The sequence below is a fragment of the Polypterus senegalus genome, chromosome 3 (genome assembly GCF_016835505.1).
Source record: "Polypterus senegalus isolate Bchr_013 chromosome 3, ASM1683550v1, whole genome shotgun sequence".
Lineage (NCBI taxonomy): Eukaryota > Metazoa > Chordata > Cladistia > Polypteriformes > Polypteridae > Polypterus > Polypterus senegalus.
In genome coordinates, this window is record NC_053156.1 from 29,659,232 (window position 1) to 29,676,105 (window position 16,874).

Here is a 16,874-nt window from a genome sequence, read left to right on the forward strand (position 1 = left end):
TGCACCGGATGATTAAGGTGTGCCATATTAAAGGGCATGAATGCTTATGTAATCCATTATTTTGTGCTTGTCACTATCCATCCATCCATTATTCAACCTGCTATATCCAAACTACAGGGTCAAAGGGGTCTGCTGGAGCCAATCCCAGCCAGCACTGGGCACCAGGCAGGAAACAAGCCCAGGGCAGAGTGCCAGCCCACCACAGGGCACGCACATACACACACCAAGCACACACTAGGGATAATTTATAATTGCCAATGCACCTAACCTGCATGTCTTTGGACTGTGGGAGGAAACTCACGCAGACATGGGGAGAACATGCAAACTTAATGCAGGGAGAACCCCGGGAAGCGAACCCGGGTCTCCTAACTGCAAGGCAGCAGCGCTACCCACTGTGCCACCATGCCACCATGCCACCCTGCTTGTGACTAATTTAAATTAATTACAGAAATTTGTTTTCACTTTGACATTAAAGTTGATCAGTGTCAAAAATAAAATCAATCAATCAATCAACCATCTTGGATTCAATATTATATCAAAATAAAATGTAAAAACATCCAAGGGCTGATAACTTTTTCTTGGCATTGTATCTTACTCTACTAACTTTCACAATACTCATCTTAGCTTTTGTTCTCTCCTGTTCAGTTAGGAAGGGAGATTTCAGCATGATTTTACAATAATTTTAGTTAACTGATTTATAATGTTTGTATTAATTAACATATTAAATCAATAAAAGAAAACTGAAAAAAAAATTAATAATTATTTTATTTAGTATCCTTCACATAGCACATCACAAGACAAAGTAAAAAAAATACAGATTTTAAAAGTAAAAAAATAAAAGATCACTTCAAACAAATTTTGACAACTTAGGAAAATATGAATTGAGAACTTATGGAAGTTGATGGATGCTGTGAATTGATAAAAAAGTACAATCATTATTAATGCTGTACAGTATGTACCAAAGAGTGAAGCAGAGAATTAAAAAGTCTGTATAGTAAATTAAAATGGCAAAGTGAAAAAATCAAATATGTAGGTATGATTTGGAAAAGGGGGAAAATGTTCCACAAACCAGGTACTAAAAACATAGATGAGTGTGGCATTGTAAATGTTCAGGTTAGAGGGAAGGCTGACATTGCATAATTTACTTAGCAAGAGCAATGTAATGATGATAGGAAGTTGTGTGCAGTAAAATTAACAATTTTGTAAGTCAGTAGCCAATTTCTGAAGATTATGTAATATCACATGCAATACTATTTACCCATAATAATGTATTTCAGAAGGCAACTTCAGTTATAACCAGTTAAGAGATTTTCATGTATCATTAAAAAAAGCTTGTTCTTAATAAAAAGTGCTTATCTTTATAAGATTAAACAAAATACTATTTATTACCTAATATTGAATGATAAATAAGTAAAAACAAATTACCAATGAAAGACACAAGACAGGAATAAATTGTAGATTTCTGAGTGTTGTACTAGCCTTATTTAGTCAAACTGCATACCATCTACTTATCTATCCTTTGGCTCTACTCTTTCTACAAACTTTATAATACATTAACCTGCATGAGATTGTGATACATATAAAGAGTAAGGTGATCCCAAATAGTAAAACCAATATAATATCCAGACAGTGGTATTCATACCATGGCATACGGTATGACTCAGTACGCAGATGAGCAGCTCCTTTGTTATTTATCACAGACTCAATCCAGAATATGGCAGCATCCAGTGGTTTAATAGGCTGGTCATGATGGAGCCTGGACAGTCGCTGCATGTTATTTCGATAAGATGGATTTTCAAGGACATCTTTCAAAACCTGCAGTACATATTCAGTTTTTATGTTACTAATATCAAGCAACCTAGCTGCTCCTCTCTCTGTCAGCCTGACAAAGTTATCAAATTGGTCAAACAGAAGTGGCAGTCCTACCATGGGTACGCCATGGTAAATTGCTTCATATATTCCATTAGTGCCACCATGGGACACAAATATTCTGGTCTTAGGATGTCCTAAGAGATCATTTTGGGGTATCCATTTGACCAGAAGTGTATTGTTACCCAAACTGGAAGGGGTTTCCCCAGTATATCTCCAAATCACTTTTTGAGGCAGCTGGGCAAAAGCAGCAGCTATGTGATTTGCAATATCTTTTGGTAGGTTGTTTACTAGAGTCCCTAGTGACATGACAATGACACCATGCTCTCCTGAGCTTTCCATAAATTGTTCTAAGTCTGACGGCAAAGGCTTAGAAGGTTGGCACTGGAAACCACCTACATAGACAACATTTGGCATAGTGGGTCTTGGAAATTCAAAGACAAAGTCAACCCTTGTGAGCCAGATGTCTGCAGATTGAATGAGAGTATTGATATTGACATCAGGACCAAAGTACCGTAAGCACACTTCACTGTAATGTGGTCTTACGAAAAACCTCTCAAAGCATACATTAAATCCATAATTTACAACATTCTTGAATCTTTCAAAAAAAGTCATTTTATCAGTTAATTCAGTCCATGTTAATGGGATGTAAGAAATTGGAGATGGAGCAATAGAGAAATGTGCCTCACCACTGATTAACCAGCGGACGTTATAGACCATTGGCAGCTGGAGATATTGGGCAATAAGAACTCCTCCACCCAGACCTGGGTCTGTGAGAGCCATATCAAACTGTGCATCTTTGAGCCTCTTCATAATTTCCTGGTTTTCAAATATGGTGGCAGCCATTAGACAAGACATTTGGTGACCCATTGATAGAAAGGTGTACATTTCAAACTGCAGGGCAACTAAAGAAAACCAAGATCCTATACTTCTGTGGTAAACCATGTTATCGACCATTCGATCGAACCGTTTACCTGTGGTTGTGTTTTGAATAAGGGGAAGAGTTATTTTGAGTGAAGTGTAGTACGGAGACTCTTCATTCATATACATGCTGGAGTAGGGCATCACTACTGTAATGTTGTGTCCTCTGTTGTGCAGCTCCTGAATAAGAATTTTCATATTCACCCAATGGCTACCATAAACTGGAATAACTAGAATCTTTCCAGCCTGACAATAATAGCAAAAAAAGAGAAGTCTTATCCAAATAATGGTTTTCAGAAATTTTGTCCAAGATGACAACTCCATTTTACACCTGGAAGAATAAGGATACAATAAATTCTGAATTAATACTTGAAAAAACAAGCAATAACTATCCATCTACTGTAGCAAAACACTAAAAAAGCTTGAATAAATATTAAATTATCCACTAATTTTCTAGGACAACTACACCACCATATGTCTAGCAGATGTATTAATCTCTTGCGATGGAATTCCTAGATGCTCACAGAGCAAATGATATGGCATATTTCCTTCCAATGGATCCTTTGTCTTCTCAAGAGACACCTATGTACATGTCCAAAACAATTCCACTGACTCCTCTTGGAGTTGTATTATGTGGTTTTCCTATATTCCTAACACAGAAATTAAATCTAACAATTCTGAATAGAAGTCTTATTTAGGCACTTGTACTTATTCTTTTCATCAGTGAAGTAGAAAATGGCCATGAATTGGGGAGCAGACCATTAGGTATAGTATACAGTACATAGGTCCACTCCTGTGCTATAGCATGGGACAGGAGTTGACTATAAGATTCCCTGTGCAGAGTATTTATTAGACACTGATGTATTAAGCTACAATTAACAGTGGCAGACATTAAATTCTTGGACTCCCTGACACAGGGCAGATACTCACCTTTTAATAGTGCAGGACATGCAAATGTTTTTCTCTTTAAAAGAGCATTGATATTTTAATTCTTCTAAGAATCCCATCCCAAATAGACAAAAACTGTTCCAATGTGTACTGGAAATCATTCTTTTAAAAGTCCATGATAGCAACATCATCTGCAAGCAGAATGGGTGCAACCCTCAGCTTTCCAAACTGACCCTCTAAACCTCAGCTGTCTTGATGTCTTGTCTCTGCACTTGTTCATTATTTGCTTGGGCAACTCCAATACGCACATTAAGGAGAGTTAATTTAGCATCACATTTACACAAATAACATTTCCCAGAGCCTTTGCTCCTGAAACACCACCCACAAGGAACTATGAAGTACATGGTCAGAAGCTTTTTCCAGCTATCAAAGTGCCTATAAAGAGGAATGACATAGGTCATGATTCATTGACTATCTTTGCAAAGACAAAGAGCTGTTCTACTGCCATCATTATTTTAATGGAGACTTCATTTTAGCAACCTGACTTTGGTTTTGCTATGTTATATTGTGTCACACACGTGTGCATGGGAGGCAGCTAAAGGCAAGAATAACAGTGATTCCATGCCAGACCAAGGGGTGGTGGAGTGCACTGACTCTTCCTCTCACTTCTCTGCAGACCATTTACGGGAAATCCCACCTGGCCCTGATGATGTCATTTCCAGTTCCGGCCCCAATAATGATGCCATTTTTGGTTCCAGCCCAACTGATGATGTCACTTCCTCCACTGTACCTTAAAGTTGCCATCTTTATCCTATCGAATCAGTTCTGTTTCGAACTCTAACCTGTACACATCTATACATCAAAATTATCCATTTTGCAGCCAGGAACAATATATGAGTTGGCTGCCCAAACCTCTTTGTGGATCCTTTTTGTTTGTCTTTGACAAGTGAAATGAAGATTTCAAGGTGTGAAGTTTGAACATTTCAAAAGTCTATAAGGTTTTTATGGATGTACTCTAGACTCTTTCCTTTTCAAAGAGATGCTTATTAGGTTAATCACAAAGTCTAAATTTGCCAAGTATGGATTGTTTTACAATTGTTATGCTCTGCAATGAACTGTACACCATTCAGAGCTGATTTTCTTCAGCAACAGAAAATCCTGTACTGAGGAAAACTGATCAGAAAATGAATGAATAAAGGAAGATATTATAACCTTTTTTATACTAGATTATAAATTACAAGATCAGGTAAAAAACAATGGTTATGGTCAAGGATATTGGACTTGGAGTATTTGTACTTGTCTTTTAATACTGGAAACAAAAACAGTGTCAAACACTCCAGAAAACAGATACAAATAAATCATCATTGTGGTCCGTGACACATGCAAAGGCCTTTCAACATCACTACTGGTCACTTATACTATACTTAAGAACATGGCTATTTGTGAAACTTGCATGAGACTAAATGAAAGGAGTCAATAAGAGGGGCTCTGAGAGAGACCCAGGGACTCCAATATCTCTCTCTGCTGCATCCCTACCTGGGCATAGTGGTGGCTGTGAGTCTAGGGTTCTGTGCTGGCAATTGGAAGGTTTTTGGTTCAAATCGTGCAAATGACAGAAGTGACTCTTCTCCATTGGGCCCTTCAGCCATGCCCTTAACCTGAAATTGCTTTTTTCCTGGATATGATGTTAATCTGCATCTAGCCCTGCAAGCAGGTCCTCCAACTTACAGAGAAAACATGGAGGTTGGTGGTAGTACTGGCACTCCAGCTACTGCAAAAAACACCTCACACTGTTGCAGTGTGGTACTGAGGTGTCATCTGTTCCAATTCAGTGGGAGGAGTGGCAACTCCCAAGGCATACTCTCAACCTTCCCTAGCTCAGAAAACACATCAGATGATGAAACCTTAAAACTACCCACCAATCTGCAATCTTGTCAGAAAACAATCTGTAAAACTGTTTAAGATGACCACAGAAGGTCTAAATGGGGTCTATTGACGATACCTCGATTAAGGACACCATTTTTTCCAGAATTGGAAAGCTTTAAAATTGCAGCAAAGTTTCCACATTAAAAGTAAAAGTATTCGCCATTCGCTGTTGCTTGGCCAAATAACTCATAATTGGAGCATTTGTTGGACTTCCTCGTGTATCATTTTCCTTGTTGCTTCAGCAACTCTGCTTTCTGGATGTCAGTTAAACCATCCCCAATGGCAACCTCAGTTGGGTGGACCGCTATGGCTGTTACCAGGGGCCTCATGCATAATGCAGAGCATAGAATTCACAATACAACATGGTGTACAGACAAAAGTGGAAATGTGTGTACGCACAAAAAAATCCAGATGCATAAATCTGCGTGTATGCCGACTTAGATGTTCTTCCGCTTCATAAATCCCGGTCAGTGTGAAAAGTAACACATGTGCATGCACCTGCCGTCACTCACCAACTCCTTCCAGAATTACACCCCTTTGAATATGCAAATCAATATAAATAGCCCTTAAGCTCAGCATTCTGTGAAAAGACAATGGCAAAAGTACGGGGGAAATAGAAGAATTTCAACGAATACCAAGTGGAGGCAAGGAAAAACTTACTATTTGTTGGTTTAAACAGTGGTATAAACAACGAAAGGAAGCTGATTGAGTTGACAGAGTGTTGGACAAACTCGAAAGTTCAAGTTCACAGTCACACAGTGCCCGAAATTAAAAAGAATTTGTCAGATATCAAAGTCCACCGTCTGAGAGTCATATGGAAGCTTATTAGAGTACAGAGAAAAGAAAAAAAATAGGCAAACAGTGGGGAAAATGCACAGAACTTTAATCTCAAAATTTCCACTTTAATCACATAATTTATTTTGTCATTGAAGTAGAACATCATAAACTTAATCTTAAAATCTTTAATTTACTAGTTTCTCAAATACCATCGTAACTAAAGTAGCACATATTTATACTTGATATCATTTTCATGATAGGAATTAAAGCCTGTTATTAAACATGGGAGCACGGTGGCACAGTGATAGAGATGAGCTGGCACCCCGTCCAGAGATTGTTCCTGCCACCCACAAGATGCTTGCTGTGCCGTGCGTGACCTAGGATGAAATAATTTATTTCAGCAGTACTCTCTCTTTCAAATGTACTAACCCCAGTTCCTGTCCTTCCTTTTCTTTCTCCAAGTACCCAATTGCCACACAATAAGCTCTGTAATAGATGTCAAGCCATCTGTAAGCTTAAAACGCTGATTCTTCAAAACATTTAAGGAACATTGAAATATTTTCATAGTACATGTTTAATTATTCTATCCATCTATCCATCCAGTGTCGCGTCAGAACCAGCAAGAATACAGCGCGAGGCAGGAACAATTCCTGAACGGGGTGCCAGCTCGTCGCTAGTACTGCGACACCATGTCCTCACATGTTTAATTATTAGCAATACAGATTATTTAAATGATGTTAACATTTTATCTGTATAATGTAATACATTATACATTATTGCATTGAAATGCATTTTGCTGCATTTCATCTTAAAAATAATATTATCATCATATGTAAGTACTCGCTTTATAAAGTGGCTCAGGTTGTGCAATATTATAACTGTATCACAAGTTTACAGTGAGGTGATTGTACTTATAAGTACAAACAGTTCTACAAGGAGCACTTCATGGACTGATTGAGTGTGTTTTATAGTTTTTGGGATGAAACTGTTTCTGAACTGTGAGATCCATACAGGAAAGGCTCTGAAGAATTTGTCATATGAGGGCAGCTCAATAAAAAGTGTGCATGGCTCAGGCAGCGTGTGCTTGATGCTGTATACCGATTCTTCTGTTTCTGATCAGCTGCTTTAGATCTGTGATTACACACTCAGATACAGTGAGATAAATACTCTGAATGGTGCATTGAGAGGAGCAACGCTAAAGCAGCTAAGGTATTTGTAATAGTGTGGCCATTTCATGGACCATTATATTGTTACAGGCTAATTACAATCAGATGCCTTAAACTAATAAACAATATGTGGTTAATTTCAATGTGTTTGATAAAGCTATGTCAGAAATGTGGATCTAAAAAAGAAAGGAAAAGCACACTGGAACAAAAGCACTGCTTTGACGCTGGGTGCCACCAGTTTGCAAAACCGAAAGGAGAACTTGAGTACGCCAAGGATTTAGCTAGCATGAAAATGTGCTTGGCTTTGCGGCAAGTTTAGTTTTTATACATCGCAATGTGAGCATGGAAACAGAACGACGCAACATTTTTGCGTGTACGTGCCATTTATACATGAGGCCCCAGGACTTTGTAATGGTTGTGCTACTCCTTTAAAAGATTATTAATATGCAAAATCTGTATGGGTTTCCACTGCCCGGGTTTATTCAGCAGGGGGTGTTAGCTCACTTGCTGGAATGAGTTCTTTTGTAATTGTGGCATGTTACATAACCCAAATCTATATAGATATGATATTAAATGGTGATACCTCTCCCTTAGCGATACGGCAGTAAGAAATCACAAAGGAGAAATAACATAGCTTTCTTTAATGATGGCTTACGCTGCATAACAGACAAAGGAAGTCAATGGCAAGAACCCAATTTGGGAGTAGGGGGCCGATGTGTAGAGTCTGTCATTTTTACTGCTGCATTGGAGTGCGTCCCATTCATCAGCTTCAAAGGTGTGCCGGGCAATGTTCCAAGGCTTTATACTCTTTTTCATGTGCAGGCCCCCACTTAGGTGAATCATGTCATTCCAAACAAGGCAAAGAGGATACATTTTCATGCTGAGTTTGACACACAGAAATAGTATGCAATGGTCATCAGTCTGACTGCCCATTTCGCAGTTGTCCTTGTCTCATCTTAAAATGCTTTCCTAGCAGTTCTTATATGGTGAACTCCTGTGTGCTAAATCTGGCTCTGTGTCAACTGTGCACATGAGTAGAGAAAGAAAGATTTATAAAATATATTTGCACAGAACACAGTGACATATTAAACTTATGCACTTATTACACCTGACTTGATAATTCACTGGGGAAATATGCTCTTCTATCACTTTCGGCCCGAAATTTATGTGTATCAGATGGAATTAAAAGAAGCATGTGATCCCCATTCTTAAACTTGCGGAGTTTACTCGTCTTGTCATAATTACATTTTTGCACCTCCTGCTCATGCTGCTGATGTTCCACCACAATAGAGGACAACCTGTTCCTGAAGTGAAACAACTCAGTTGACAAACCTCCCCCCAGGAGTTGCCTCACGAGGCCCCCTCAATTCATCCCGAAAAATGTCCAACACCTCACGCAGTCTCCGGCCAAATAATAGTTTGAAAAGAATCATGCCAATGGAAGGTTGTGGAGCCTCCTGGACAGCAAACAGGAGGAAAAGTAATACAGAGTCCCAGGAAGTTGGATCGTCATGGGCTATCTGGCGAATAATCTGTTTTAGGGTTTTATTAAATTGTTCAGTCAGGCCATTCGTCTGCAGATGATAAAGCATGGAGTGCAACTGCTTAATTCTAAAACTTTCTCATAGCTTCTTCATGATACAAGACATATAGGGTGTGCCCTGATCATACGGATATCACAAGGGATACCAATACGTGTAAACACATCCAAGATTGCTTTTGCAGTAGTCCAGCCGTCCGCCCATCGCAGCATTGCTTCTTCTGGGTATTTTGTGGCATAATCGATTAACACGAGCATATGCTGAAAGCCACTTTAACTCTTGTGAAGTGGGCCAACAATATGTATTAGAATTAGAACAATCTAGACGAGAACAGGCCATTCAGCCCAACAAAGCTCGCCAGTCCTATCCACTTGCTTCCTCCAAGAAAACATCAAGTCGAGTTTTGAAAGTCCCTAACGTCTTACTGTCTACCACACTACTTGGTAACTTATTCCAAGTGTCTATCGTTCTTTGTGTAAAGAAAAACTTCCTAATGTTTGCGCGAAATTTACCCTTAACAAGTTTCCAACTGTGTCCCCGTGTTCTTGATGAGCTCATTTTAAAATACAAGTCTCGATCCACTGTACTAATTCCCTTCATAATTTTAAACACTTCAATCATGTCACCTCTTAATCTTCTTTTGCTTAAACTGTAAAGGCTCAGCTCTTTTAATCTTTCCTCATAATTCAACCCCTGTAGACCTGGAATCAGCCTAGTCGCTCTTCTCTGGACCTTTTCTAGTGCTGCTATGTCCTTTTTGTAGCCTGGAGACCAAAACTGCACACAGTACTCAAGATGAGGCCTCACCAGTGCATTATAAAGGTTGAGCATAACCTCCTTGGACTTGTACTCCACAGATCGTGCTATATAACCTAACATTCTGTTAGCCTTCTTAATGGCTTCTGAACACTGTTTGGAAGTTGATAGCTTGGAGTCCACTATGACTCCTAAATCCTTCTCATAAGGTGTACTCTCGATTTTTCGACCGCCCATTGTGTATTCAAACCTAATATTTTTACTTCCTATGTGTAATACTTTACATTTACTGACATTAAATTTCATCTGCCACAAATCTGCCCAAGCCTGTATGCTATCCAAGTCCTTCTGTAATGATATAACGGATTCCAAATTATCTGCTAATCCACCTATCTTGGTATCATCTGCAAACTTAACCAGCTTGTTACTTATATTCCTATCTAAATCATTTATATATATTAAAAATAGCAGCGGCCCTAGCACTGACCCCTGTGGAACACCACTCTTAACATCGCCAGTTCTGATGAGGTTCCTCGCACCATCACCCTCTGCTTCCTGTGTCTGAGCCAATTCTGCACCCATCTAAAAACATCACCCTGAATTCCCACTTCTTTTAACTTGATGCCCAACCTCTCATGTGGCACCTTATCAAATGCTTTCTGAAAGTCCAGATAAATAATATCATAAGCTCCACTTTGATCGTATCCTTTTGTTGCCTCCTCATAGAATTCCAACATGTTAGTAAAACACGACCTCCCCTTCTGAACCCATGCTGACTGTTCAGAATAACTCCTGTCCTTGTCATGTGTTGCTCAATCTTATCCTTAATAATTCCTTCCATTAATTTTCCTGTGATGCTTGTTAAGCTTACTGGCCTATAGTTGCTTGGATCTGCCCTGTCACCCTTTTTATATAATGGGATGATATTTGCCATTTTCCAGTCCTTTGGAATCTCTCCAGTGCACAGTGACTTCCTAAAATATGTGTCAAGGGTTTATATATGTACTCACTAGCCTCCTTAAGAACACGAGGATAAATATTATCTGGGCCTGGTGATTTGTTTGATTTCATCTTATTTAATCTGAGCAGCACTTCTCCCTCTACAATTTCCAAATCCCTCAGTACCTCCTTAGTAGTTGTTTACCTCTGGCAGGTTATCCACTTGCTCACTTGTAAACACCTCAGAAAAATGTAAGTTTAGGGCATCTGCTATTTCATTGTCTGTATCTTTTAATTCCCTTTACTATTCCTGATGAACTTGACCTCCTCCTTAACTGTTCTTTTACTACTAAAATACTGAAAGAATCTCTTGGGGTCTTCTTTCGCCTTATCTGCTATATTCCTCTCCAACTGTCTTTTAGCCTCTCTGATATCCTTCTTAATGGTTGCCCTCATTTTCTCATACGCTACGGTTCTCTTTGCAGTCATTAGTCTTATATGCCTTATACAGCAGTTTTTCCTTTGCAACTTCTTTTTAAATCTTTATTAATCCATCGTGGAGATTTTTTAGTTTCCTATTACTTCCAAATTTAGGTATGTATCTGTCCTGCATTACATGTAAAACATTTTTAAACCTGTTCCACTGCTCCTCGACTGTCTCCACATTTAAAAGCTTATCCCAGTCTATCCTACTTAGACTTTGTCGCATCTGCTCAAAATTAGCCCTACTAAAGTTCAACTTAACAATTTTAGTCTTTGCATCTGTACTCTTACAAAATACTGAGAATTGTATTACATTATGGTCACTTGACCCTAGTGGTTCAATCACCTCTACACCCTCAATTCTATCCTGATTATTACAGAATACTAAATCCAGATAGGCTTCACCCCTTGTTGGTGCTTTAACATGCTGTGTTAAAAACAGTCGCGATTACTTCTAAAACTCCTGCTCTTGTGCTCCTCCATCTGTAAGGTTATCCCAGTTAATATTTGGATAATTAAAGTCCCCATGACTATAATATCCCCTGTAAACTTGCCTTTTGATATTACTAAAAGATGTGTGTTGAAATTACTGTCTGAATTGGGTGGTCTATAACACACTCCTAAAATGAGACCTTTTTTCCTAATATTTTCCAGGCGAAGCCACATGTCCTCACTAAGATGGGGCTCATCATCCAACTGAAGATGACTTACATTTAATTCCTGTTTGGCATAAACAGCAACCCCACCTCCTTTTCTGTTCTGTCTATCCTTCCTAAAAAATGTGTATCCCTCTATGTTACACTCATCCCCATCTTTGTTATTTAGCCAGGTTTCTGTTATTGCTATAATATCATAATTGTGCTCTGCTACATACAACTCCAACTCACTTACCTTATTTTTGATACTTCTAGCATTAAGGCAAGCTATTTTTAATGTGTTAATCCTTCTATCTTTACGTGTTTGCTTAAAATTTACATTACTATGCATTTTTATTTCTACACCATTGTTTGTTCTTCCATGTATAGATCTAAATCTGGCCTGTCCTAAACTCCCTGCCCCCCCATTCCCTAGTTTAAACAATCCTCGACTAGCCTACACATACGCCTCCCCAATACATTGGTGCCCCTCCGGTTCAGATGTAACCCGTCACGGCGGAACAGGTCCCATCTGTTCCAAAAGGAGTCCCAATGCCCCATAAACCTATACCCTTCTACTGTACTACTACTTATGTAATCCCAACCTCTAAAAGGGGATGTCTAAAATAGGCATTGGTACAAGGGGTGCCCTGGGGGTCTGTGAGGGGAAACTATTTGACAGTTGGGACAGGCTTTACAAAATCATTCCACATCCTGTCCCATATTCACCCAATGAAAGCGTTTCGAAATGCATTCCTTCATCTTTTCCGTGTCAAGGTGACTCTCCAAAACGTGACTGTGAGCAATTTTTAAAACCTTCTCCCTATGCTCACTTGGTACTACCAATTGCTTGATACGTCCATCACCCGTGCAATTAGAAATCACCAATACAGAAAACCATCCTTAAGTAAAAAATTTGGTGTTTTAAAATTCAATTCCTCTCTCTCCAGATAGTAAAAGTAATTTACAATGTAGACTTGTCTGAATGCAAAATCCAAGTTGTTATCATCTCATTGTTGGCAAACATGTCTGAATGCCAGTCTCTGCTTCCTTTGTGCCTGATGGAGTGTTGCCCTCGCCTCCCACTGCTACCGTGTCCAATGCTGCATCTCACTCACCTCCCACTGCTACTTCGTTTTTGTCTGTGCCCATATTGAGTCTCCGGTCTGTGGAGGCTGTTGGCGCTTGTGACAGGGCAGAAAAGTTTGCCCGCTATCCCAGGACTTCACTTGAAGATTCGTCCCTCAGTTCTCTGGACAACTACGGTTCAATTTCAAATCCATTTCCTTGGCTGACATTGTTTACTGCGAGCCCCTCTCTATCCACTATGGGGGTAGGTGTTCTGCAGGTGGCCAAGACCTGTGGGAAGAGTGCATTCCCTTTTCCTATCAGAAACGGCCAGGGTGAGGTGTCTGATACAGCAGTCCAAAACTTAAAGTTCTTCCCATTAAAAATTCACGGAGATTAATATAGTCTTGTATGTTTTAATGCCCCCATGGAGGCAGTGGATGTTCACTTTGTCTGTGGCCTTATAAGGGATCTGCCAAAGCAAGTTACGGTAGACTATGCATTGGTCATTACCAGAGTCCAATAGTGCCAAGAGTTCCTGTCCAGCCAGCGTAATAGAGACCTTAAAATTGTCCTTCTTTAACATCCTGTGGGAAACTCGCGAGCCACATACCTGGGCCAGACCAATAGCCATTGTTTGCACAAGTGGGAGGTGACACTCCCGAGCCAGGTGTCCCAATTGATCACAGAGAAAGCAGCTGCACTTAGTCACACTCTCGCATCTTTTGCTCATGGCACTGGCGACCCTGGAGGTCTGTGCTGGCTGAATCGAATTCTGGGTTAAGACTGGGTAGCTCCATTGTTTCCAGGTGGCTTGTGCCCCCTCTGGTCTGCAGGTCAAATCCAGCAGCGAGTTGACGTTGTTCAGTAGCATTTCATCACAAAGGCTCTCATCTATCCCTGACAGGAATGCATCAATAGCGAGGTTCTCCACAATGTGCTCAAAAGGGTTTCCGTGGATCCAGCTTTGAATCAGGTCCACTAAGCCCTGGATCTGTCCTCATACAGGGCAACCCTTGACCACCGGGCTCACAGCCGTGAGGAGGAGGATCAGTTGCTTCAGGTAGTCATAATTATTGAGCCTTTTGGGAGGGAGATTCCATGTGGGTTGGAGGGCTTCTCCAGTTAAAAGTGGGGCTAAAATGGCAGCCCAGGCACTCCTGTCCCATCTCATCAATGTTCAAAGCAGAATAGGAAACACTCAGGGTTGTCTGAGGGTGCCATCTTTGGCAGCACATCTCGTGGCCTGTGCCAACAGAGCGACGGCTGCTAGAGCCTCATCTTACTCTGGGTTTTGCGGTATTTCTTGGCTATCCATTGGTGCAAGGACCCCACTCCTGGTACCATATGATATGTGAGTCCCTGTCTTGCACTCCAAAACACAAGGTTGAGTCTCAGTACTTTTCCAAAACCAACTTTATTCAGCTTGAAACAGGAACAGTGTGGTTATTTATTGTATCGGGATCTACCACTATCCTATACACAGACAAAGCGATCATGTTAGTGGCCACATAATACTGTTCCCTGCATTTACAATGTTCTTTGCATCACCTTATCGACATCAGACACTCATAGCGTGACTGCTATCTTTTCGGATTTGTTTTCGCGGCGAACTGCTTCAGTGCTGGAAGCCTGCAGTTGCCCCGGCAGCCAATAGGCTATCTTCTATAGACACAGCCTTTAGAAACCTTACAATTAAATATATGTATATATGCAGCATATGATATATAGTTTGCCAAATAATATAAAGAGTGCATGACACGTGTTTTGCCATAATTGGGGTTCATTAGGTGTACGCACTTTGGCTTCCCCTTGTATTACATGCATAGGTCTGATAACAATCTGATATTTCGGTGGTTACCTACCAGGTAACACTTGTGCTTTATCAGTCAGTCAGTCAGTAGACATCTGCCACACCCTCTCAGTTGGCAAGAAGCAGATACCTAGTACTTGGCAAATAATACAAAGAGTACAAGACACATGCTTTGCGCTAATTGGAGCTCATCAGGTGTACCCACTTTTGCTTCCCACTCTTTATTTGTGTGAACCACTTACCTTGAATTTCACTAACACTTTTAAGACATAAATAATTTGAACTTGAGTGTTTTTGTTTTCACTGGAGCCTTTCTGATAGCTGCTACTTGGAAACCCTCCATACATGCAGCTACAATGAGAATCACTGCAGGGCATCTTCATATTTATACAGGTATGAAAATAAAAGCCAAAAATGCCACCAGATTCACAGCATTAAATATTTTTATTGTAAATGTATTTAATATGTATAAAGGCATTGTCCTATGACAATGTAGCTTGAAATTTTGTAATTACTATTATCATTAGTAGCTTTTGGCCAACTAATTGTCAAGTTGACAGGCTTTTGGCACGGATGTGAGATATACACAATTGTTTCTCATGTAACCGTGAAGTTAATCCCTTTTTGAATTTTAGGAATGTATTTGAAGGTAGCATAAAAGCCTGGTACTTTTAAGAGGTACATAACATTACATTCCATGCATGACTTTTTGCCTCACTTAACCTACACAAATTTGGTCACGTGGGACAAACACCTCTGAAGATAAAGGGAGACTGTCTTTTGTATTTCCTAATGGCAACTGATAATAATTTTCCTGCCTGTGTATTATATACTGCTTAATCGTGTAGAGTTCTATGGTGACCCTAATTTCCCCTTTATATTCTTTATTGTGTAGACATTATAAAATGTCTTAAATACCATACACTTACAATATGAATTTAGATACGTTGGAGTCTACAATAGTAATCTAATACAAATTAGTTATGAGTTGGCCTACTTTTGTACCTGTAAATTAACACATACAAACATACAAACACACACACACACACACCCACGCACTCCATTCCTACCCATAAAAGCACTAATTTTGAGTGATGTCTACACTTCCAGTCATTCATTAGTACTTTCCATAGGACTCATTAAAATTCCATACATACAGGTATATGTGGGTGATGCCTGCCCAGTCTATTACCATACAGACTCCCATTACACACATACACATACACAGACAAAGACTAGAGTAATGCCCAATTGCTATCACCCCACAATCATCCTCATAGGATCCCCTACCTTTAAGTAGATAGAAGAGTGATGCCAAATGCCTATCGCTCTTAGTACTTGTACTATATATAACATACACACATACACTAGTCAAAACAGTGTATAAAACATAGTTACCCCAAAATACTGCTGATTACGCTAAGTCAATGCCTTTCCAATCAGTTTATCTTTAAAGAGTATATTTTTTATATTATTTAATCTATACAACATATCTTTCTTTCTATACATCTTTGACTAGACACCAGTTCATCACAGGTCATGCCCACACACTCACTGTCCACACCAACAGTCACTTACCTATGCACAGTCAATTTACAATAGACAATTAAGTACAGCTGTTTATTTTTTTTTTAAATGCAAGAAGAAATGAAACATACTTGAGGTTACTAAGGTTATGAAGAGAATATGTCAAATCAGTGATTCCAGTGAGCTACCATCGCAACAAGTCTTATGCAGTCCTTGATAGATAGATAGATAGATAGATAGATAGATAGATAGATAGATAGATAGATAGATAGATAGATAGATAGATAGATAGATAGATAGATACTTTATTAATCCCCAAGGGGAAATTCACATACTCCAGCAGCAGCATACTGATAAAAACAATAAAAACAATATTAATTAAAGAGTGATAAAAATGCAGTGCAAGTTAAAAAAAGGCAAGGTGGAGAGTGCGAGGCAGGTATAACAGACAATAATTTTGTATAATGTTAACGTTTATCCACCCGGACCTAGGGTGGAATTGAAGAGTCACATAGTGCGGGGGAGGAATGATCTCCTCAGTCTGTCAGTGGAGCAGGACGGTGAC

At 39.5% G+C, this 16,874-nt stretch overlaps 1 protein-coding gene across 2 annotated transcripts in view; it reads right to left on the reverse strand.

Annotated features, from left to right (window-relative positions):
- Positions 1 to 747: 747 nt before the first annotated feature.
- Positions 748 to 16,874, reverse strand: part of LOC120524960 (UDP-glucuronosyltransferase 2C1-like) — a 30,607-nt gene continuing 14,480 nt past the window's right edge. For both annotated transcript variants that reach the window (XM_039746869.1, XM_039746870.1), the window contains exon 3: positions 748 to 3,121. In XM_039746869.1, coding sequence (XP_039602803.1) covers positions 1,513 to 3,114 — 1,602 coding nt within the window. In that variant the 5' untranslated portion in view covers positions 3,115 to 3,121 and the 3' untranslated portion in view covers positions 748 to 1,512. The remainder of the gene's footprint in view (positions 3,122 to 16,874) is intronic.